At 41.3% G+C, this 25,344-nt stretch overlaps 1 protein-coding gene across 3 annotated transcripts in view; it reads right to left on the bottom strand.

Moving 5' to 3' along the window:
• prex2 (phosphatidylinositol-3,4,5-trisphosphate-dependent Rac exchange factor 2) overlaps window positions 1-25,344 on the bottom strand; it is a 92,693-nt gene that overhangs the window by 16,498 nt on the left and 50,851 nt on the right. For all 3 annotated transcript variants that reach the window (XM_054766430.1, XM_054766429.1, XM_054766431.1), the window contains exons 12-36: window positions 24,307-24,410; window positions 24,171-24,220; window positions 20,927-21,002; window positions 20,750-20,822; window positions 20,524-20,666; window positions 20,354-20,446; window positions 19,523-19,671; window positions 19,359-19,444; window positions 17,644-17,780; window positions 16,798-16,915; window positions 16,215-16,399; window positions 15,943-16,104; window positions 13,313-13,535; window positions 12,140-12,347; window positions 7,323-7,502; window positions 7,160-7,254; window positions 5,898-5,980; window positions 5,518-5,608; window positions 3,880-4,008; window positions 3,633-3,674; window positions 3,111-3,208; window positions 2,381-2,518; window positions 822-924; window positions 582-725; window positions 390-504 (exon numbers count right to left, since the gene is read on the bottom strand). In XM_054766430.1, the coding sequence (XP_054622405.1) occupies window positions 390-504; window positions 582-725; window positions 822-924; window positions 2,381-2,518; window positions 3,111-3,208; window positions 3,633-3,674; window positions 3,880-4,008; window positions 5,518-5,608; window positions 5,898-5,980; window positions 7,160-7,254; window positions 7,323-7,502; window positions 12,140-12,347; window positions 13,313-13,535; window positions 15,943-16,104; window positions 16,215-16,399; window positions 16,798-16,915; window positions 17,644-17,780; window positions 19,359-19,444; window positions 19,523-19,671; window positions 20,354-20,446; window positions 20,524-20,666; window positions 20,750-20,822; window positions 20,927-21,002; window positions 24,171-24,220; window positions 24,307-24,410 (3,025 nt within the window). The remainder of the gene's footprint in view (window positions 1-389; window positions 505-581; window positions 726-821; window positions 925-2,380; window positions 2,519-3,110; window positions 3,209-3,632; window positions 3,675-3,879; window positions 4,009-5,517; window positions 5,609-5,897; window positions 5,981-7,159; window positions 7,255-7,322; window positions 7,503-12,139; window positions 12,348-13,312; window positions 13,536-15,942; window positions 16,105-16,214; window positions 16,400-16,797; window positions 16,916-17,643; window positions 17,781-19,358; window positions 19,445-19,522; window positions 19,672-20,353; window positions 20,447-20,523; window positions 20,667-20,749; window positions 20,823-20,926; window positions 21,003-24,170; window positions 24,221-24,306; window positions 24,411-25,344) is intronic.

Below are 25,344 nucleotides of genomic sequence, written 5' to 3'. Positions count from 1 at the left end.
GGAGATGGAGTGGGGATCGAACTTCAATAAATTAACAAGATGAGACATTAGGCAGGCTGCATGCAGGAAGCTTATCTCAGACAACACTGATATACAGTATACATTATGTGCATACAGCAGCTTCACGGACCTCTGCATGCGCTTTAAAATGTTGCTACTCAGTTGTTGATGTGTTGCACTTGAACAGTATCAATGCTGGCTGAACAGTTTTCCCCTTACCGCTATGACAACATTGGTGCGGGTGCTGCTGTGATGTGCAATATGCTCATTATTAACGACCATGTGAGAAAGGAGCTGTAACTAACAGTCAGCTGCCAATTAACATCCTCTTTGTGGTTTAGGTGACTACAGTAAACATAGGGTAGTATAAAAGGAGGTGCATGACATACCTCAGCCTCTTGTAGTACTGCTTGACTTTATCCAGCGAGACGGCGTTGATCTGCGCCTGGTACTCCTCCACGGACACGTTATCTCTGTAGTAGTAGCCTTCCATGCTCTCCAGTGCTAGAGGAGGCAAGGTGCATTGTTGACTTCAAGCTCAAAAGCCACTCCAAGCTTCCGAAAGAGCCGCCGCTGCGTACCTTGCGTGAAGAGCACAGGGTAGATTTTGACACCTCCGCCGCTCTTCAGCCTGAGAGGCAGCTGAGAGAAGTAGAAGCTCTCCAGCTGGAGGCAGACCTTCAGGTTGTGCCGAGTGCCCTCCACCTGGTACGAGATGGGCATGTCTTCAGGGAAGGGAAGAAAAGAGAGGACATGTTCATTTTAAATTGTAAGCCTCGACTAAACAAAATATACTGTACATATATATTTTGTGCACATACTGGCAACTAATGGCTCCCCTTCAAATTGTTGGAAGTAGAAGGTGACCTTCTCCAAGTCAGCGAGGGCCACCTGAGTGTCCTCCAGCATGGCCTGCTCATCAGTCTGCAGACATTCAAAATCAAAAGGATTCCTTTGATTTATTAGGACACAGATCCAAAAAATCAAAACAGGAACAGGAACAATCATCTCTGAAGGTTTGAAGTGTATCTGTTCAAATGTATGAGAGCATGTTCACACTTGACCAAGATATCTTGGCCATATGGTGTCAAGATATTGAAAATCAATAGAATTCTAGCTAGGGCACATGTCAAAATAATCCAAATAGGAACAGGAACAATAATCTCTGAAGGTTTTCAAATTGTGTGTGAAAATATTCACATCTGACCTAAAATACTTTGGCTGTCTGCTGTCAAATTATTCAAAATCAATAGAATTCTTGCTAGGACGCAGATCAAAATAATCCACACAGGAACAATAACAATAATCTCTGACGGTTTGAAATGGATCAGTTCAAATTTGTGTCAACACGTTTACATCTGACCTCAGCTTCCTCATCCATCGGGTGTCATGTTATTAAAAATCAATGGAATTCTTGCTTGGGCAGATATTCAAATAATCCAACCAGGAACAATGATGTATAAATAACGTGTGAAACTATGAAGCAGATTGGTGAAAATATGTGACAAACCAGTTCACATCTGATCCCAAGATACCTTGTCTGTCTGGTGTCAGTTATTCAAAGTCAACAGAAGTCTTGCTCGGGCGCTGAGCAAAATAATCCAAACAGGAACAATAACCACTGAAAGTATGAAGAGGACGGTGTGCAATATGTTCACATCCTACCTCAGCTACCTCAAACTTCAGGTGTCAAGTATTTCAAACTCAATAGAATTCTTGCCAAAAATAAATCAACAGGGCTTTATCATGGAGTTTGAAGAGAATTATTTAAAACTACTGCATAGAGCCAAGAGGGGGGGCCTCTTTGCTTTTGCTCTGCTCTGCTGCAATGGATTAACCTGCATTCTAGTCCTTTTTCTGTAGAACATAGTCCATGTGTGGTTTTCTACATGTGGCATCGTGTGCCCGTACGGTCGGAGGTCTGGTGAGCAGCTCCAAGAAGTCCCAGAAGTTTTTGCGCATCAGTCATCAGTATTTATGCGGCGTGAACGTGAGTCACAGCACATACGAAATGAGATTGACAGTTGTGATGCATTTCAGATGTGCAGGAGAAGCAGAATGTCAGCTCTGTATTGCTGCCTCCAGTTGACCCCCTGCTTGCAATTTCACCATATGTGAAATAGTTTTTTTTTTCTTTGAATATATATTTTTATTCACGCAGCGGTAGCAGATGCTGAAATTGTCTCGTGAGTAATAGCAGTGTAGCGTGCGCATTGTTCATACAGTGCATATTCTGTATAAGATAGTGATATAACTATATTTTTCTTGCTTTGCATCATGTGATTTCTATAATAACAGTGAAATTAGAAGCCTCCGCACATTCATTGCTCGTGTCGTGATAAGACAGCCATCATATTATCATATTAGATACGGGGCTCACCAGGTTGGGAGACAGGAGCGACTGAAAGTGGAAGAGCAGCCCAGCACTCGCTATTTGCTCCAGCCATCGCCTGCTGGCTTCCTGGGCCTCCTGAAGGTCCTGGGGGTCCTGGTCTGGCTCTTTGCCTACACAGTGGAACTGCAAAGATACCGAAGCAGGAATGAATGCTCACTTCATTGTGTATAGTTGGTCGCTTTCTTAAATATCATCTCCGTATGATGCATTGCATTTCAAGACCACATCAAAAATGAGCAATGCAGTATAACAGTTTTTTGTCATCCAGTTGCCATTTTTTGGTTTGATTGTAATTTGTATGCCCTCTTTTTTTGTTTTTGTTACTTATTTGTTTTTATTTACTTTTATTTTTCTAAACATGATACTTTTTCCTATAAAACTATTTTACAAAAAAATTTTCTACTTCATATTTTGTGAATTTTTTTCTCTTTTGTTGCTTTTATTTGATTTTTTCTACTCTTTTCCCCTCCCCTTTTTTATTTTATTTGTTTTTTATTTTTTCTACTTTTTTCCCTTTTATTCCCCTTTTGTTCTTTATTTTATTTACTTTTTATTCTGTTGCACCTCCAGATACAGGCAAAAGAGTGGTATTTATTATGATTCCAATGATGGTTGGGTTGTTATTATGATAAATATTATTATGATTAACTAAAAATAATAATAATAATTATTATTATTATTATTGTTATTATTTCTACACTTGTGTGCAGTTTACCTGGTTAAGAACAGCCAGAAGGTGCTCGGAGAAGGCACACACCGCTGCGACCAGAGACTGACAAAACACCATATCACGACGCAACTGGATCTCAGAGTCTGGCAAGAAGGAAAAAAAAAGAAAAAGGAAAGGAAGGAAAAAAAAGAACATGAGGTAAATAAAAGTAATAAAAACTCATAAAAAGTTTCTGCATAGCTCATAAAGAAATACTGCCCCATCAAGAAGTACAACCACAAACACTTTGACGCTATTAACCCACCCTTCCTGCTTCCTAACAGATTCATTTTGTGCTGTAAATGTAAATAAACATAGCTTAGCTCATCAGCATAGTTCCTGGGTTTTATAGCGCTGTTAGAACAAAGATTGATGTGGATTTGAATGCCTTTAGACAGTTTATGAGGACCTTTTAATGCATCATAAAGTTTACATAATAGTGCATTTAGGACACCGATGTCTGACCACATTGGACTGTCTCTTTGGAATTCTTTGGAAGTACAGCAAGTATACTGTAAGCAGACAAACCTGTATACTGCAGCAGTACCAACAGCAGCCTTGTCTTCACCTCTACAGGGAAACAAATAAAAGCAATTCATAACAAAACTAGGAACTGTATAATAAACTCAGGCCCTTAGGGTCCTAAATGGCAAAAAGCAGCACAGTAATGTTTGCACATTTGTTTATCTTCACTTATAAGCACTTAAGAGTGCAATAAGAAGCCTTGATTTTCCAAGACAAATATTATGTCCTGAAACTGTATATAGAGTCTGACCTTCGACATATTTTGCGATGGTTTGCGTGAGGGCCTGAACGCTGCCGGGGAGGTTCCAAGGATCCTGCTTGACGTGGAGACGCAGCTTCTTGGTGTAGTTCATCTTGGGCTCCATCTCTTGCTGAAACTCTGAGGACCGTACAGCAAAAAAAACAAAAACACACATCTTGATTACTACAACACTGTAAACCCACAATATTCTGCAGTGTGATGTGCCATACTTTTCTTTTAAAGGAAAAAAAACAAAGAGTGTAAAATGCAGTCAACGGCATGTTACTCCTCTTGCAAGATGACAGAAAGGCTTGTAATGCAGTTTACTTGGGAGAGAAAGAAGGGATTTGTGATGGAGGATTAACTGCTGTGTGATCAGATGCAAGAATGCTTGAGTTAATCCCATTTTCATCTGTTATCAACATTGCTGGCGGTAAGAGATCAGCTCTGATCAAGGCCTGATCAAGGCCCTCGCATCACCCCGCAGGGCATTTCATACGTGAGCACACGCATGCACACGTGCAAAGACCTATTTTCAGTTCAAACACATGTGTGTTTACTTGAAGTCAGGCTGAGATGAGAGGGCTCTCTGTAAACCACATGGTTTTTACTCCTCATCGAAAGGAATAAAAAGCCAGGATCATCTTTAGTGTCATTAAAGATAGATTTTTTGTTTTGTTTTTTTTAGCACTGTGCACAACAAAGCCAGCTAAACCTGAACGCTCGCTCCCAAAGACGTATTTGTATGTCTTTTACGTTTTTTTGCGCGAGAGGAAAAAGAGGCGATGACGCAAGTGCACAATAAAAAGAGACGACTTTTCAAGCAGTTTTAGGCCATAAAAACGGCCACAAGGTGACAGAAGTGCATTTGATAAGAGCTCAGCATGCATCTTTTGCATGTATTAACACACTCGACAGCAAGGAGGAAGTGAGAAAGCATCGACTGGAGGGTGCAGAAGGTTACGCATTGTAGGGAAATTTTAACGCATTCACACACGCGTGCACACACACAGTTTAGTTCCAAATGTAAAAACTGTAAATAGTTCACGGTGTTATATTTGTAAAAAAATTGTTATTTTGATGTAAAAGAAGCCCTTTTTTGTGTTGTTCATGTTGTGGTGCAGAACTGACTATATGTATTTCCTACAAGAAAATAAAATGAACTAGCATCACAGAACAGTTTTACAGGGAAACTGCAAGGCCTAGAAGGGCTTAACTGGAAGGTAAAGAACACAGTGAAACACCTGAACTACATTTGACCTTATCCTGCTAACAAGCAAGTGATGATAATGTCCTTGACAGAGGTCCAAATATTCAATAAAAAGCAATAGCGCTGCTACAGGGTAACATTTTCCTTTAAGCAGCAGGACAATAAGGTGGATTCAAGTGTTCATTTCAAAGTGCCTGCATGAGAGGAAAGATGGCTGAGAATTCTTTTTGTTGCTGGAATCCACCTACTTCCCACTCATTACACAACAGGAAGTCTGCTGGGACAATGTCAGCATGCGGTCTGTGTTCTGTTTGGTGCTAGCGGACTGGGCACCGCATCTTCTCCTGCTGCGCAAGCCTCAAATATTCACAAGGGTGACAAGAAAAAGGGAGATTCTCTACATGAACATGAAGGGCTCTGCATTCGGGTTTCCTGACCTTGTAAGCCTCTCCCCAGCGTGAAGCACTTGGTTTGCTCGAATGCCCGGGCGACCACTGGTCCTCTCAGCATGCTGGTGATGGAGTCCACCTGAGAAGAGGGCAGAAGGTCCAGTTCCATACGATAGGTCTTTTTTTTTTTGCAAAACCTCTGATGTCCAAAGATAAGCAACACTCTTAAAGCATCAAATCCGGAGAATCCCACAGAGTGCCATTAGTGAAAACATGCCGTTTGCTTTGCACAGTTATAACAAAGCTGAGGAAACTGCGCTTTAATCACACTAATGAGAGGAAACATTTTTTTTTAGTCTTTTTTTTTTTTTTTTTTTAGGGATAGACGACCACAATGTATCCCACCAGGCATGCTGCTGCTGACTCACCTGACTGAAAAGGTGCTCCAGGAAGCTGTGAAGTTTCTTCTGCTTTTCATGGGACAGCCACACACTGGAGGCCATCTCGTCCCCTGCAGAAGTAATCGCAGCTAATTAGTGACGTAACAGAATGGCACGCACTGCCTCACAATTCGGCAACCATTTGATAATACCTTTACGCGACCGAAGCGGCCCGCAATCACTGACGTCAGTCAGTGACAGTCATTAACTAGCCATCGGCCCCCAGGCCAAATCCTGCTTATGGCCCCCAGATGCCCATAAACGGTACTAAACAACACTACAGAAATATGTCACTAATGCAATTAATAATAAAGATGAGATTAGATATAAAATATGGGTTAATATTATAAGTATAGGTATTTTTTTTCTACATTATCATCTTCTATGTTATAGATATATATATTTTTTAAATTACTATAGTATTTTTATTGTATTTTTGTCATTATTATGTCATTGTTTGCTTGTTGTTTTATTTGGAATTAGTGGTTTATATTCTCTGATGTGAATGGGGAAAAAACAAATGTTAAAGAATAAGATGCAATTCTATGTAAATTAACTGCAATAAAGTATGAAAAACAATAACAACAATAACAATAAAAAAGGCCAAATCTTGCTAGGGCCCCCAAATATCCAGAGATGGTACTGGAAAATAAAGATAAAAACTGCCATGGCCTGGTCATGCTCTGCTTCACAATGTCACAGAGTTGGAATTCATGTTTCCCCTCAGTGAACCGCAGCATCCCCAATGCCAGCAGCATTCATGCATCCCCAGACCAAGACGTGACCAGCACGCCGTGTTTGACTGTAGATAGGACACATTTACCTTGCTATTCACTAGTGTTACCAGCTATTTAGACAATACTGGCTGTGTGTTGAGTCATTTTCTATGTGCTATGCAAGCTGCACACTGACTGAAAGTATATCCAAGTTTCCTCTCTATAGTATTGTCCCTTGAGAAGATACTGTAATAAAATTGCCTGCTGAAGTGTGAGTGGTCTCACTTTGTGAGATACTGTGTCTTGGATTGCTTGTGTAAATGCCTCTTTCAGCATGAAGACAAATAAAACAGATGTTTAAGCACACGTGTGAGACACATACGTTTGATATTAGCAGTAGATTCCACTGGGATATGATGGCAAACATCTGCCAAGCATCCTCTAAAATGGTTTAATGGTGCATGAGACTTATGGGACCAATTTGCTGACACTTTTTTTTTTTATACTGCTATTTCGACTAAAGTTGTACTGTACCTGAGTCCATCTCATCACTGTGGACGTAGGAGCTGCAATGGCTGCTACAGATGCTGGTGAAGGAGGCAATGGAGTTCCTGTTGCTGTTACAGTCACTATGAAGAAACATTGCTATTATTGGTCTCATTCTTCAAGACTGTATTATTACGTGCTATATATTTACCTGTATGAGTCCCTGTTGCTGATAGTGTCATGTCCCGAATCTTCCTGTTCGTCCCCCGCTACATTAAAACACACTTTCTTCCCATTACGCTCCCCCTTGTCGGCCTCGCTCTCAGCAGATATGAAGCTCTCCGGGCTCTTAGCGTCGGACGCCGGTGGGTGGGTGATGGACGATAAAAGGCTGAGCGAAGAAAAAGCAGGCAAGATTACTTTCACGACAATGATAACACACATGATATTCAACTGGCAGGCATCAGACAGGCCTGCCGGTTGGTTTCAAAACTTGGGAGCAACTAGCGGCAGATCACTTCTGTCATTTAGGGGATCTTTGACTGGCATTTTTGAGTCACATTCCTAAAAACAGCACACTGTTCATTAGTCTTTGACTACAGTATTTGCAGTAGGTTCTTAAAAACAGCAGAGCATATTTGTCACATAAAATATGTATCTTTGCCTAGTTTTTTGCAGTAGGTCTTTAAAAACAATAAAGCGCTCCTGTCTTATAGAGCGGGGATTCTCAATTTGTGGGTCGGGACCCAAAAGTGGGTCGCAGGTCACTTTGTTGGGCAAAAAAAACCCCCAAAAAACAGCAGATTGCTAATATCATATACAACAGGGGTGCACAAACAAGGGAGCGCATATGGAACCGTCAAAGGATGCAAGGACCATGCTACTTTTATTTTGAAAAAAGGCACACAAAAAAAAGATGTTGTATATGTATTAAAAGACAAAACTGTTTTACAGGTGACATAGCGTATTATTATTAATAACACCTATTTTTACACCTTTTTGCTCTTTTTCCCCCCCATTGTAGCTGTTGTTTTTTTTTTGTTTAATTTCATTTCTAGAATGTGCCACCGGCCAATAAAAAGCGAGCTGCGAGCCAAAAATGGCCCCCAGGCCGTAGTTTGGGCACCAGTGGTATACAGGAGTTTTGGTTAGTGTTTTTGCATTGCGGTCTTAAAAACAATAAAGCGGTCAAGTCACATACAGGAACTTTGACTAGCGCTTTTGCAGCAGTTCCTGAAAGACAGCCGAGCATTTCTCATCATAAAGACGATCTTTGAGTAGCATTTTTGCAGTGGGTCTTTAGAAACAACTAAGCACTCTTGTCATATGTAGGATGTTTGACTAGGATTTGTTGGTTTTTTTACACTAGATTTTAAAAACAGCAATCTGAGTAGCATTTTTCCTGCAGAAGTCCGTCTCTCCTGGTCTTTAGCTTTCTTAAAGTGTCACTCTCAGAATAATTTAGTGGTATAGTCCTGCTATGGACTCATGTATTGGGGATACAAATTCTACAGTGTTGTACTTGTGCACAGAGTGTGGGCTCGAACAGCGGGCCAAATAAAACCCCCGATGTCTTTGGTTTCCGCACAGCGCCTCAGATGATGAGGGCTCTACATTATATTAAGAAGTTCAAACGTGCGGGAGGTCGGCCAGCTGTGTCAACACGTGGAGACGCTCCACGTTTCTCTTCGCTGTTACAGCCCGCTAGCTTGCATTCTATCAGAAGGTTCAATCGTGGGGGGGGGGGGGGGGGGGGGGGGGGGGGGGTGGCAGGAAGCGGCCCGGTGGGGATATTTGCACAGTTGTACTAACATGGTAGGACTGAAAGCTGATAAACGCTTGACTGCACTATCTGACACGCAATGTAGCTCAAGATTGTCGACCCTGTTACCAGAATGTGTGCAGAAAATTGGAAGCTATTATTTTGATTGACAGCTTGCTATCAGCATTACTGCATGAAACCTTGTGGCGCGGTGATGCATGTGCCGAGCCAGAGCATGCACATTAGGTGCAGATGCAATCATTTATTGTAACTTTCCGCTGTTCCGGTCCACTGGCACTGGGGTCAGGTGAGACAGCGGCCAACTTAGTCCAGCAGATGGAGCTACAGGTCTCAAGAGGATACTAATTCCTAAACCTTCCTTCTAATGCTAGCAGTATGCTAAATAAACAGCTAAATGCTTTTTAAATGCACCTCCTCCTCCAGACTAGACCTTTAGGGTCCACCCCTCAATGGTCCTCTGGAGCAGAGCAGCATTCCATCGCCATGGAGAAGCCCTCCATGCTCTGTGATTGGCTGTGATCGGCCAGAGTCTATTCTGAAGGAACAATGCTGGCTACTAAAGTTGATTATCACCTCATTGTCAAGTAAGACTATCAATTAGAGAGTTTGTACTAGCATGCAGATTAGCGTTGAGAAGGCAACCCAGGAGAGGAGACTGTGTTAAATACAAGATACACGTTTAAAGCAATCACGTCCGCCCTCTGAGTTCATTATTAACAAGGTCCTGATGAGCATGCTTGTGTTTACACGTCTGTACGTAAAAGGTCATTATCACATCTCACGGGGGTGGGGCATCGTGGATTATTTACGGCACTGGGATGAGACGACACTTAACTCATTCAACATCAAAGACGTATATTTATAGGTTTTTATAAACCCCAACGCCTGATCCCAAAGACGTATTTATACATCCTGATGATGCAACTGCACACTAAAAAGAGGTGATTGATCAGTTTTAAGCCATGAAAATGACCACAAGGTGGCAGTTTGATAAGAGCTCGGCATGCATGTAAAAACACACTCGACAACAAGGAGGAAGGGAGAGAGCATGGAGGAGTGTGGCGTGCAGACGGTTACGCATTGTAGGGAAATTTTTCCTGCATGCACACGCACACACGCACGTGCACACACAGTTTAGGTCCAAATGTAAAAACTGTAAATAGTTCATGGTGTTATATTTGTAAATTGTTAAAAAAAAAAATATTGTTTATGTTGTGGTACAGTTGTTAGATATTTGAGCTGTCACAAACGCAAAACATTTGTGTCAAAGTGATGCTTGAAAAGTATCTTTTCACAAAAAGCTGGTTTTCTACCTTTTTTTTAGTTGGGACTATGTTCTACTGCTGATTACTAAAGAACAAAAACAAGTAGTAACAATTTATTTTTTCTGATGAAAGACAGGAGTCTCATCTTTCTTTTGATAGGTTCCATGTTTATATGGCCATAGACTAGGCCATAGACTCATTTCTCAAGGCCACATTCTGTGTGCCTTGAGAAATGAGTCAAAATCATCTAAAATGGGTAAAATGGTACTGAAGGGGTTGAATTTTGAAAATGGCTCGGATTGAATGAGTTAACTGGCCCAAAAAGAGGAGCACAACGAGACTTGTTGTGGACTGTTGCGTCATTATGACCATGGTCATCTCACTCTCATTCACCATATTACACTATTTTCTCATTAAATGTTTCAACAATTTTAATCTTAAGGTCCTAGAATAGTGTAGTAGTATGTGTTGTCCAGAATCTCTTCCTAATTATCTATCTTGTTCTTGCGTTTGGGGCTCATAAGCAGGCTTTAGGAACACATATTACAGTGAAAACATCATTAAAAAGTACATATTTGCATAATAGGGGACCCGGAGCTGGCTGGACCTTTTAGGAAATATAGGTGGATGCTGAGGGCCCCATAAAATCTGGAAAAAATTCACCTTCAAGATAAATATATTAAAAAATAGCTATTACTTTGAACTTTTAAAATGGAAAAGTTCTCATTGATTCAAATGTAAAGCAATGCCCAATTTATATTGCAACAAATATAAATTGATTTTCACATTTGATAGCAAATAAGTCTCCCCACACCCATCATTTTTTGTAGTTTTAAACAGCGTATTCCACACTTAACGTTGCTAACATTCAATCAAGGATTGAATTCAACTTCAGAGTATTTCCGGGTTATTTCTCTGTTTTTTTTTGTCAACATCCAGACAACAAAGAAAGTGACACTGATTCAAAACCAGAAAAATTGTGATTGATTGTGATTTTTATGTAAGCCCAATTTTTGCTAAAAGAGACTGAGAGTCCATTTGATTTTCTTTGGGGTTTTTCTGTCTTTTTGTTGGTTTATTATGTTGTTTGTTTAATTTCTTGTTTTTAAAAGCTCTTGACATTGCAGTTGCAAAGTTAATTTGTGGGACAATTATCGTGACAAGCCTACACCCAGCCATTAATTGAGACAAAAGTACAGTGTATATACTGTAGTGCAGTATATACTGTGTATATACTGTATGACATGTCCAGGACTTCATTGGGATGACATTTTCTTTGGAGCTTGGAAATGGAGCAGTGTTTTCCCATTTCCTTTCCATGTGCCTCCAAAACAATGAACTCATCACACTGCGAGCCAGGAAACACGTTTGCAACAATTAGACACCTGAAACATGAATGAAACATAGTTGTGCGTACACGCTGCAGATGCACGCGTGGTGTTTTTCGCGCTAATGACCCCAATGTATGCTGCCAAGTACCAGATGGAGCACGCCGCAGAATGGCAGGCTTGCTCAACTTGCGAGCCTTTTACGTCCGGCAATTTGGATCCCAAATAAATATTACATCAAATGAAATAGACATCACACAGGCAGCCCTTCACCTGACTGGAATAATAAACGCCATTTCACTCTTGTTTGGTTTGGCAATTTGTATATGAAACGTTAGGGCGGATTTATCACAGACCTCGAGCAACTTTTGCCAAACAAAAACCTGACATAGATGTTTTGCAGAGCTTGAGTGCATGACAGACAAATAAACACATGTGTGCATGTTAAATCAGAATTTACATCGAGGGTGTTCAAACCTTTTGCTTGCAAGAAAAATTGTTAGGAAAAAAATGTAATATAGGTAGTGTATTATTTAATAATGTAGCTCATTTATTATGATTTTATTTTTTAAGAATACACAGAGGGCCAATAAAAAAACTGCCAAAATAGTCCCCCTATCCCGATACAGTATGCTGTAAGTAAGCCACTCACTCATGAATATGGCCGCCGTGAGTCTCCATCTCCTTGACGACAGTGGCCAGTTTGTAGAGGAGCTTCTGGTAAGCATCCAAGATGAGCAGGTCTTCTTCTCGGAGTAAAAAACGCAGGCCGTGGCCCTCTGTCCTGCCTAAACTGTGTCCAGACGGGGCCGCCATGGAGGTGATAGTGTGCTGGATGTGAACCATGGGGCCCAGCTTACCTGCAGGAACGCAAACAAAACGCAAACATTTTTAGAGATATTTAAAGGGTCCCTGACATGATGAACCAACTTTGCTTAAAACATTGTTCGATTATTGAAAGCAAACGGTAAATTCGCAAAAATTACATTCATAGTTCATGCAGTCACCCATGATGAAGTAGCTCTAGCAGTTCAGCCTCAATTCCGTTAGTGACATCATCAGAGGACTATCGCTCAGCTACACAAACAGGGCGGTTTGTTTACAGTGATTATTACGAAGATTTGAGGGAGATGAGATTAGAATAGAGAAATAGAGAACATGGATTAAAGCCTTAAGACATGGAGATAAAGATTGGTCGCCTTCAAAACACAGAATGGTAAGTGCAAAAAACTTCAGTATTGTTTTAAATTTGCTTCTTAATGAGCATGACTTACTCTGTTCTTTGGCAACTTTGATGCGGTTGTCATTCTTTCTTATTTTGTGTACCGGCGGGATAGCGTCCCTTTTCAAAATGCGTTTATACCGTACTTTCAAGCCAAATCTTTGTTCTAAACGTGTTCCTTCGAAGAAGTCATCAGTGAAATGATCACTGCAAAGGACAGAACTCGAGGTAGTCTTCCATCTGTCTCGCTCTCTGCACTTGCTCTGACCATTCTTAAACCGTTCTCTTTTGGAAAAGAAAACACTTGGGTATTGTGAACATCCAGCAGCAATACACCATTTTGGCACGACTACTATTTTGAGGAAAAATATACTGAACCAAGTCGACAAACAATTTTGAGAAGCGTTTGTTTACTTGTTTACATTGAGTAATGACCTCCTGCAATTTCTAATGGGTTGACAAGCTCGTCATGAGCTTTTTCATAGTTCATTCTGTTTTATGACATGGATACGTGCGGCTTTTACACCGGAATTTACGGTACAAACAATATATAACATATTTAAGCAAAGGTGTCAGGTGCCATTTGACAACGTCCAATCTCACCCTGCTCGGAGCCGTTGCGTCCGCCTTTCTCCAGAGTGTTTTTCCTGTTGTCCAGCTGCACACCGAAGGCGCTGCCCAGAGAGGTGGTGGTCTTGGGGTAGGACACCTCCATCATGTTAACGTGACAGTTGGTGGGGCAGAAGTCACTGCTGTGGAGGGGGGACACTTTGCCCTTGGCCTGCTTAAACGTAGGCCACGCCCTGTTCTTCAACACCCGTGCAAACTGGTGCAATGGAAGACAGACATGGTTAAAATGAGGTGCGGTGTCTGTACTGATGACATCATGACACATTATGAGTGTTAACACGCATGTAGACCTCCCGACAATGCAATGAATCAGTTCAAAGCTTTTGCTATTGTGTGAAGAGAACTCACAAGTTGCACGCGGCATTGTTCTATTAGTCGGTGGTTTCTGATGCTCTTTTGTAACGTAAACACACTCCACAAACAATGGCCATGAACTGTCGTGCTGGTTTAACTTTTACATATATTTTTTTAATTTATGCGCGTCGTCATGCTTACAAATTGATGGCACATGTGTCTACAAAGCAGTATTTCCAAAAGGGAAAAAAATAAAATAAAATAAACCCTCAGATTTTATGAGAAAAACTTTAAAAAATATATATTATTTGCACAACCAAAATATAAAATTAAAAATTTCAATCCCGATAAAGTTGTCATTTGTGAGAAATAAACATTTAAAAATTAAACAAAAGTAACAAAAACTGATTTTTTTTCTTAATACATGAGATTAAATGTACATATTTAAATACATACAATTTTATTTTTTAGAATAAAGCTGTAATATTATGGGAAAAAACATACAATAAAAACAATTACATTTTTATATATTAATCCTGGGAGGGAAATTAGGGGAATTAAAAAAAAAGTACAGCTATCCAACCACAAATACAATATTTTTTTGTAAAATATCACTTGTCTTGAAATTATATAAATTAAGTTAAATTATTTTTTCCTGAATATTTGACAATGAATTTTATTCTTGTAAAATTGTGACTTTACCAATGTATCGTTTTGAAAGTTGCATTTTTTCTTGAACATGTGTTCTTACAATTTTACTTTTTTCCGCCAAAATGTTAAGACTATTCTTGTAGTATCTTTTCAGGGTGACTAATACTTTCTTCATATTTTATAGTACAGTGTTGAATTAATGTGTTAAAAGATGGTGTCTACTGCATAATGGCGGTAGAGTGTATTATTATACACGTTAAACATAATCCACCACTGGGTTCTTACAGTGAATATCACAAAGCAGTTTTGTAGTTGCAACATTTGCTGGGTATCACGTGGCGTTCCTTCTGACTCGGAGGCGGCCCAGCTGATGCGAGGAGCGACTGTGTCGATCGAAAACCTTCTAGCACCTTGAGGAACATACGCGCTGTGAAATGTATATTTTAACAACGAAACTGAAAGCAAACACTTCGCCGCAGTTATCTCAGGGAGATGGAGCACTGGCCCGAGTGATACGATCCAGATGGACGGCGAGAGGACCCCAAGGACCACATCTCATGCGGGCCTCTGGAGACTTGGGAACTATTCCAAGCTGCGGGTTAACTTCTCCCACTTCTGTCATTTCCTTCCCTTCCCCTTCTAATGACATTCTTTGCTGCTTCTGTCCTATCTGTCCCCCGCTCCCTTCCCCCTCTCTTCTTTCCTTTCTCTGGAGGGGTCTAAGAAGGAATGTTGTGGAGCAGGAGAGATCTTACAGAAAAAAGGGATGATTGTGTCTGAGCAGGGCTATTTATACACGACTGGTAATTAATACAAGACCAGCTTTAACTCCATGAGACACATTTTGCACGCATCGGGACGACAGACTTCCCAGCACAGGCTATCTGAACAACTCGCTGAAAGACGGCACGGCACAACACAGGATGGACAAAAGTATTGGGCCAACTGGCCATGACACAAACTGCATGTGTCTTCAGGAAAACTGTTGCAAATGACAGTGACTACCAGAGGAAAATACCATCTAAAATCTCATTCTCTTTCTCGTCTCATCATTTCATCACCCTCATACTTGCTTATTCAAACGTCTCATACCCTTACACTTTCATTCTCTCATGTTACAATGTCCTCATGTTCTTGCACTTTGATGCTCTCATAGCCAAATCCTCATATTTGTTTTACTTTCATACTCTCAAGAAACCATATGTTCAGAAAATACTATATTCTTATAGTCTGCATAAGAAACATAAGAAATCAGGAAGGGGGAAAACACTTTTTAACACCGTTGTATGCATATTTAAGCAATTCTTACGTATTTTTTTGCTTAAAGGTGACTGTAGGGGTGTTATTTCATGTCTAGAGAGCTCTAACAATGTTAAAAACCATATTTAGAAGGTCATAGACAGGTTTTCTAAGCTCTAACTACAAAAATATTCCATTTCTAAATAACAAACCCTACTGTGTGGATATTCACTTATCACAGTTGGGTTTGGAACCAATTAACCAAGATAAACCAGGAATTACTGTATTATTGAAAAGATATCAACATTTCTTTGTTTTCTTGTTGAATTGTATTTATATTTTTTATGTGCCCTGAGCCGCTAAAAACAGCTGCGGCCCCGCAAATGGCTTTGGACACACATGCACAAGGTTGTACTTACCTTTCTATAGTTGGTAATGCGCCGGTTTATGTGCTCCACCCTCTCGCCACACATGGCATCGAAGCACACCTGCAGCTCCTCCGGGATCACGTCGCAGCTGGAGGTCAAGCTCCCGCACATCTGCACCAAGGTGTCGTCATTACGGGCCAGCGCCTCCAAGATCTAGCCAGAAGGAAGCAAATGAAATTTAAAAGCATTTAAATTTTAAATAAATTTTAATTCAAAAAGCATTTAAAAGCGCCTTTCAGCACGGCGTTTTGGTAAAAGGCTACCTTGGCAGTGAGGCTGAAGAACCCCTTGGGCTCGACCATCTTCTCCATCACGTGACACTTGATGCCGGCCGTGCTGTCGTACTCGTACACCACTCCGTACTCCAGGTGGACGTTGTCTACGGTCAGGCTGACGTGGTCCTTCTTCCCGTCAATGATGGCGATGGTGTTGATTTTGTCCATCACCTCTGACAGATAGCAGAAGACGACAAAGCATTCTTAGACAAATAACCTCATCACTATGATGTACAATCACAGACAATGTCAGCAGTTATTTTATTATGTATTTTCAAGGTACATTGTACACTGACTACTTAAAAGTATATACTTTTATATTGTCCCTTGAGAAGATGTGAGGGGTGTATTCGCTTTTGTGAGATACTGTACATGAGTTGTTTTAGTGTCACCCTCTCGCTGCTCGGTCTAACACAATCCAGATGCGGTGGGGTGCAGGATCTGATATGTTAACTAGCAAAGGCAAGCAAGCTGTTCGTGAACGTGCCTGCGTTCCATCCACAAACACCTGAAGCGGAATGGTCTTTCCCATGTGAGTAATTCCACTGGAAAAAAAATCAAGTGCGATTACCTTCAACTTTGCACTCAAAGCCGTCACCATTCTCCTCCAGGGTGGCCTTCTGGCTGCTTCTCTGGCTGTCCTCCTGGGCACTTTCACTGTTGTTGTACACCCACTTTATTGTATCTTGCTGCATTGGGGAAACGAAAAAAACAAAAACATGAATTTATATGGAACAGGAACACCATATGGCCTAGCACGCATTGAAATGTCTGTCCAAACATGTGCAAACATGGCATTCGAGGAGACCGCAGTGGCCAATCATACCGTGCTAGCAAACCACACAGTTGTGCGTCTGTCTCGTCTCCCCACACCCAAAGCCACTGTGGCTTTACGGCCAACTTTACATGCTGCGCTTGCCGACTGGTCTGCGGTCTTTCTAATACACAAGTCAAACCCAACACACACACACACACACACACACACACACAGGGCGTCTCCCTTGTGTCTTTACTTAATATCAGGCCCATCTAACGGGAAGTCTCTAGTGCAGGGGTGTCCAAATGTTTTCCACAGAGGGCCACATACTGAAATATGAAAGCATGCAAGGGCCACTTTAATATTTCGTAAAGAAACGCCTGTAGATAAGCTAAGATAAGAAGGTTATATATATTTCAAGAAAGAACTGCATCTCATTTTATTAGAATGGGTTTTGGTCTTTGCTCTTTGTTCCCCATTTTTACTGTTGTTTTTTTTTATTTTTCCAATATTTAAACTCTCTTTTTAAATAACCTTTGTATAAATAATGTTCTATTTGTAATATTATTTTTATTACCTATCAATTTTATGAATGTGCATTATGATTTTTCATGTTGTAACACGATCATTGTAACACACAAGTCAATGATAATCCTTTACCTGCGTGGGTCGCCTATACTTCCTGCACGCTGTAACGTGAGCAATGACGCTGGCGTGGCTCTCCTTGCTCACATTGATGCCGTTCACCTTGATGATGCACTGGCCCGGGTGGAGACCAGCTATGGCCGCCACCGTGCCTGACGAGGAAGGAGGAGAAGAAATGCGAGATGTATTGAGATGAAATGAGATGGGCGCCAGCTAATGCGCTGCACATCAGTATGCAGGTGCAAGACCATTCAGGAACTGCAGCCATTAAGTCTTCCACATCCTGTACACACATTTTTTCCCCCAATGTTAGTTCCTGTTTTGGCCGCTCAGGAGGAGTGTGTGTGAGAGGATGGAGAGGAGGGAAGTTGTTTATCTCGAGGAGACGAGGGCTGCTCTGAGGGACGTGATTCTGACCACAAGGCAACTTATCAGGTTCAAGTTCAAGGCAGACTAAATATCCATAGAAAATGTGCACAGCCTACAATAATTCAATTAAGAGATCAAGTGCGTTTGAAAACATTACAGGTTTAAAAAAAATGCAACAAGTCAATGGGAATTAGCTGGACGCTAACATTTGCTTGTTAATTAATATAGTAGTAATAGTGAAATATTACACTAATAATGACGTTGTGTATACGCCCACCACTTCACGGAGGACAGCTTTGCAAAAAAAAAAAAAAAAAAAACAGGCTTCACCACACATCCTAAAATAAAGCTTATAGTCTAATCACACATGATGTTCACACTGTAGCTTGCATAGCTGTGTTGGTGTTGCTAATGTGCTCATGTTTGTGTCCTCCTGTCCCACTCCTTAATGTTACGTTGTTGTATGTGATGTCTGTCATCTATTATGTTAGACAAGTGCAGTTACAGTGTATATGCAAAAAGTCAATAAAGTACACAATAGCGCTTCGAGGAGCCAGACACTCTGTCAGAGAGAGCCACAGCTCATTAGCATTAAAGCTACAGGCACACAAAATAGTGTGTTCCTAGCAGGGTTTACTAAAAACACTTTTGAACGGTAAATTCCAGCATCAAGGCTACATTTTAGCCACCACACTATAGTGGCGGCCGTGGCTCAGGAGGTAGAGAAACCACCCAGTCACTGTCATTGTGTCCCTGGGGCAAGACACTTCACCCACCCTGCTCCTGCAGCCAAAACCAGCTCCAAATTGTAACACTCCGCATGCCATTGGACCAAGCTGGCAAGGCCAAGAGGGGGGTCATGTTGAACGGGTAGCACATGGTCCCCTTGCGCCCTGCCCCGGGGTGCTACCATTGAGACAGAAGGGACAATTATAGGATTTTTGACTAAAAAATGTTTAATGTTTACACACCCCTAAAGTGTCGCTTAAATCGTGGGTGGAAAACAAGACTGAATTCCCCTGAGAACAGCCAGATAAGGACATGGATTTTTTTTTTATTGGACGCTTATCTTGTCCTGACCTTGATAGCGGCCCTTCTAAACATGCGTCCTTAGGCTCGGTTGACAAAAGATGGTACTTTTGTACAGTGGCAACGCAGCAAAGTCCAAACACAGACATGATCCAAAACCAAACAAGCACAATGGAAAGGGAAAATACTGCAAAACACACTCAAACCCCCAAAACAACTGCATGAGAGAAATGACGTGTACAAAAACATGCCACGCCAAGCCCAAATAGTGCCGCAATAACATGACAAGTAACAGAAATGACTTCCAGACGGGATCCGCGGTGTCCTCTTACCTCTTCCGACAGCGTGCACCACAGACGGTCCGAAGCCACGGATCTGGAATCCCAAACCGTCAGCTGAGTCTGGAATCTTCACCGTCCTGGAAGCAAAGCATGGATACAATCGTAAGATCGTACGACATGAGGGGGTTACTGTGTGTTCCACACGTGACACTTACTCTCTGGGCTTGGTGCTGACCAGGACCCTCACAGGTCCTTTGGTGCTGAAGCACTGCTGAAGGAGGACTTCCACTTCAGAGAAAGGCCTGAGGAACACCAGGTCTCCGTTGATGGCGAACAGCTTCTTGCCCACCTCCAGGCCGGCCATCTTTCAATGAAACACAGATCAATGCAGAGTACTGTTCCTAATTAGCTCAATCCGCTAGCTGGCCAAATGGGATCATTGTTCACTAAGAGAGTGCTTTAACACTTTAAAATGACAGTGCTTCTGACACTTGAATGTTCAAATGTTTTCGAAAATAGTGCCTGTAGGGGAAAAAAACGTGCATTATGGTCACACATGATTTCCAATGGGAGAATTTGCTTTCAAATCCAAACTAATTAGAGTGGATTTACTTTAATTTCACTTTCTGTCATTCCTGTATTGGCTAGGTGTCCCAATGCTTTTTTTTTTTTTTATAAATGGTAAATCTAAATATCAGTGATGGCCAAACAATGGATACCAGTGTTTTTAATACTGGTATCCATTCTCCCATTACAATAATGATATTTTGACAATTTTGGCCACAGCTTGACTCTGGAACAGATCATTTCTATTTCTGTTATCTCCAATGGGAAAAGTTGTTTTCACTTCCAAACCAACAGGATGTTAACTTTCAATGTTAGCTATGCTGTGTTATTAAGAAATATAAGAGTCTTCATGCTATAGTGCGTATCCTTCAGCCTCTCATTGCAAGTATCCATTTTCGTACTTTTTCCTACATTTTGCAAACATGACAAAACAACAGAGGCTCATAATTACAGTATAAGCACATGTAGCGTGTTGTCACCTCAGCAGGTGAGCCCTTCTCCACCGATTTGATGATGGGCAGCCTGTTCCTCTCCTCCAGGGTGAAGCCATAGCCTCCGTCACTGGGTCTTATCTTGGGGAGGAAACAAGGCTCATCACCTCACAGCTTTGGGAAATAAACCAACCACCAGGAAGTCAGGAATCACTCACCAGGAGAGACTTGGTGATGACGTTCTCCACTATTTTCAGGTCATGCTTGACGGGCTTGTGCTTGGTGTTGGAGCCCTCCATCTCCTCGTCGGCAAAGAAGCGGAACAGCAGCGGCTCGTCCTTGAACTCGCTCTTTTCCAGCACTTGAGGAAGGCGCAAAAGTGATGAATGCATGGAAACGTGCTCCGAGTTTACGGGGAGTTTTTTTATTTATGACTTGCTTTACCATGATGCATGAAACCATTGTCACACAGCTCCACTCCCAAAATGAGCGCCTCCTCTCTCGTTTTGCAATCCCCCTGCAAGAGACAGAGACATGTGGGTTTGGACAGCGGTCAGACGCTCACCAGACACACCATTAGGTACACCTGCACAATCAAATGCACTGCTAGACAGACCATACCTGTGCTATAAGCCAGTCTATGAGCTTGTTGGCCATCACCACTGATTTGTAGGTCCTCAAATGGTAATCCTTGTCCCTGGAAGTGGAGTGAGTACCATTTAAAATTTGTAATAATGGATTAAAATTATACAGCTAAAATAACTACTCAGTCAATTTATATTTTATTTTCTATATTTAATATAAATGTAATAATAATTATTATTATAAAGAATATAAGTATTTCATTGATTACATTCTGTTTTCCTTAACTTATTCCATTTCACAACTAATACTGTATAATACAAACAACAATAATAACAGTGATGAATTAAAAAAAAACATATGTTAAATAGCACTAAGTAAGTTGTGGACAATTGGTGCCAGCAAAACAACATTCCACTGAGCAGTGTTTGGTCCCTAGGGCCCCCCCTCCATTTCAGCCTGGTGTTACACACTCTGCCAGACTCCAAGAAACAGAGCCGTGACTTTCCCATGAACACGGACAACACCACCACCCCCACCCCCACCACCCACCCAATGCTGACACGCAAAGGCCAAGTAATGGCCCGGCACGGGAAAGTCCACTAAACGACTGTGAGCACATGCAAGTGTGCCTGCTAACGCCGCGCACTGTACAAGTACAGTAGTGTTTGGAGCATGGCGGGCTCAGTTTTTGTTTGCTGCCTTGCTTCCTCAACACTGCGACATTGTGTTACGTAACCGTATGAGACTGAACAAGCACGCCAAAAATGTTTGGACCAGAAACAGAAAGTCCTCCCGTGTTCTCCCCCTGTGTAGAAGAGGCTGTCAGGAGTGATAAATTGGGGGTAAACTGCAGTCTGGTGGGCACCCATATGTCCAGCAAGAGGAAACAGCAGGTTGAGGGGGCAGAACAGGGAAGGGAGCTTGTTTTGTTTCCATTGTCGTTTGTTTGTTAGTCAGCAGGCGTGTGCAAAAAAAAACCAAAAAAAACAATGTTTATGCTAGTCAAAGATCCTCTATATAACAGAATCCCTCTGCTGTTATTAAAGAACCTACTGTAATAAGGTAAGTCAAAGATCCTCCATGCGAGCGGAGCAAACAGCTGTTTTTAACAACCGACTGCAATAACGCTAGTCAAAGATCCTCTATATGACAGAATCCCTCTGCTATTATTAAAGGCCCTACTGCAATAACACAAGTGAAAGGTCCACTATGTGAGAGGAGCACACTGCTGGTTTTTTTTTAGGACTAACTGCAATAATCTTTGTCAAAGATCCTCCATATAAGAGCACTCTGCTATTTTTAAAAGGACATCCTGCAATAACGCTTGTCAAAGATCCTCTACATGAGAGGAGTGCTCTGCTGTTCTTAAGGACCTCCCGCAACAACAGCTTCATGTGACAGGGGAGGTCTGCTGTTATTAACGACCTGCAGCAAAAACACCAGTCAAAGATTGTCTATAAGACAGGAGCGCATATTCACTCTAATTTATGAGCAACCTGTCTTGTTGGCATGCAGCCTCCACGCGATCCTTGCAGGATTAAAAGGATCCAGAGCTTTCCTTGGATGTCACATCCAGCTCTGTGCCAGGAAATTCCCACCTAATTAGTTTGCTCCAATTAGAGCCTGGCATTCCCGGGCTGTGTGCTGCATTGTGCTGAGAATGCACGCGCTCCTTAATGCTGTGAACGCCAGCATAGTAAAAAGACTGGCAGCCAAGAAAAGAATGTTTGTGCATAAAGCGGTTTGGCCCTGACACAAAAACACAAACAAAAACACACACATCGAGAAAAGCTGCCTTTAGATTTTTAGTAGTTGGATCCAATAGAAACAGAGAAAAGCATCAATGTTTGTTTTTAATGGGTGACTTGGCTTTGATGTGGCGAAGCCATCAGCAACCAAGCAAAGCATGCGTGCAAACTCCAATAAAAACCAATAAAACATTGCTTTGTTTCCTCTATTGATTGGGACAATGTGATCTTTTAAGGACATGGAACCAAAACGTCATTGATTCAATGGATTGTGTGGATTAGAAGACACTCTGATTCATGGCAATGTTCTCCGTCACATGCTAGTGATATACTGTAAAATGAGCAATGACAACATAACTGGAGCTTTTAACTTTGATTTTCAGACATCTACGTCTTTTGCGTTTTTTTGCACGAGAGGCAAAAAGAGGTGATGATGCAACTGACATTTCAGAGCACTTTTAAGCCATGAAAACGGCCACAAGGTGGCAGAAGTGCATCCCAGCAGGGTCATTTCAATGAATTGCAGGGAAATTTTAATGAATGCACATGCACACACGCGTGCACACACACACGTGCACACACATAGTTCAGTTCCAAATGTGAAAATTGTAAATAGTTCATGTTATTAGTAAATAAATTGTTGTTTTATAAGAACAAACAATATTGGCTTTTTTGCCAATAACTGATATTGTCCAACTCTCAATTTCCGATTCCAATATCAACCGATACCGATATATGTAACATCACATCTCCTGTCGTGGAAGGACAGGACTGGACTTATTACCTTATTATTATTATTATTATTATTATTATTTATTATGTATATTGCACTACAAGTTTGACGTGATCTGTTCCGTATTTATTTATTCTTATACTATTTTCTTATTTTTCTTATCGCTCATGTCATGCCTTGGTTGTTTTATTTTGTGATTAAGTTCATTATGACATTTTTCAGAGCTGCTGGAAATGTGAATTTCTCTTGGAGAGTAATAAAGTATCTATCTATCTATCCATCTATGTATGTATGTATGTATGTCGTGGAATTAACATCGCCGCCACGAGTGGCTGCCTTTCAAGCAGCTGTGTTTGTTTATTTAAGCACATTTTTACGTGCCATGAGATATCGAGGCAGCAGCAGCAGCAGTCAGAGATGAAAGCCAAGCGGCTAGCAAGGAAGTGGAGATTCTAGCCTTTGGTACCTTCTATTTTGATGGGAAACGTGAATTCACTACCGAGCAAGATCAACGATGCTGGCAAGAACGTAAAGACCTTCATGGAGGGCAAGAAACATTTATGTAAATATACTTTTAATGTACTGGTCAACACCCGCAATACCTATAAAACACCACTAGGTGACAATATCACTCTGCAAACGCCTTCCTGTCGCTTCCTAATAACGCCACTGACAATAAATATGTCCTGCAAAAAGCTACCATCTTTTAAAAGGTCTATGGAGAATATGGGGTGTTTTTATGCTTAACTGAGAGAGTGAGAGATTTGATAGAGTAACCCTACCACGGAGGCTGACCTACCTGATGACAGGAGTGAAGAGGCTGTGAAGGCGACAGAAGAGGCGAACACCCTGTGGGAAAAAAAAACCCCAAATACAATTATTGCCGTTGTGTTCAATCTTTTATGAATGTAGTCCACTTTAAGTCGGCTGCTTACCTTGGAGATGACGTCGTGCATGTCGCTTCTCGGGTGGTAGGTCCCGTCGTCGAAGCGGAAGCGGTACAAGACGGGCTCGGGTTTAAACTGGTGTTTGTCCGTGACTACACAACAAAACATGTACGTTTTAAGAAGAAGGAGAAGAAATGTCATTTATACACGCTTTCCACATTGAAAACAAATGCAGACGTCCCTACCACAGAATACAAACTCTTACACATTTCTGTTGATAACTAAATTGATAACCTGGTCCATGCTAAACACAGGAAATGGACAAACGTTCAGTAATTGTGGATAGATGGAGAAGTGGTGGGATCAAATAAGTTCTGCTTCTTCCTACTCCTCTTTGGACGTGTTGAATTGTGCAAGTGTAGCCATGTAAAGTGCTTTACGGTAACTTGTGTTAAACTATGGTTCTTCCTATTACTTTCGGATATGTTATGTACTTCAACGTTAAAACTCTGCTTCTTCCTACTAATCGTTAAACTCTGCTTCTTCCTACTCCTTATCGGACATGTTAAATTGTGCAAGTGTAAACGTGATGTACGTCGCTGTAACTTGAATCATCTTGAATGGTAGAAATGTAAACACGTGATGTACTTCAATGTGAATTGTGTTAAGCTCTGCTTCTTCCTGCTCCTTTTCATAAATCTTGAACTGTAGAACCGTAAACATGTGATGTATTTCAATGTAAGTTGTGTTTAGCTCTGCTTCTTCCTACCCCTTTTCGGACACGTTGAATTGTGCAAATGTAAACGTGATGTACTTCAATGTAACTTGTATTAAACGCTGGTTCTTCCTACTCCTTTCAGACATCTTGAATGGTACAAATGTGAACATGTGATGTACTTCAATGTGCGTTGTGTTCAACTGTGCTTCTTCCTACTCATTTTCAGACATGTTGAATGGTGCAAGTGTCAACATGTGACGTATTTCAATGTAAGTTTGTTAAGCGTGTCCGAAATAATTGAAACCATTAGCGTACAATCACCATTGCATCGTTTTCCACATGCTTCTAGTGCTGCGAGGAAGCAATAA

Source organism: Dunckerocampus dactyliophorus, chromosome 21 (genome assembly GCF_027744805.1).
Source record: "Dunckerocampus dactyliophorus isolate RoL2022-P2 chromosome 21, RoL_Ddac_1.1, whole genome shotgun sequence".
Taxonomy (NCBI): Eukaryota; Metazoa; Chordata; class Actinopteri; order Syngnathiformes; family Syngnathidae; genus Dunckerocampus; species Dunckerocampus dactyliophorus.
The sequence above is the reverse complement of the archived record's forward strand: the minus strand, read 5'-3'. Positions and strand labels throughout refer to the sequence as shown.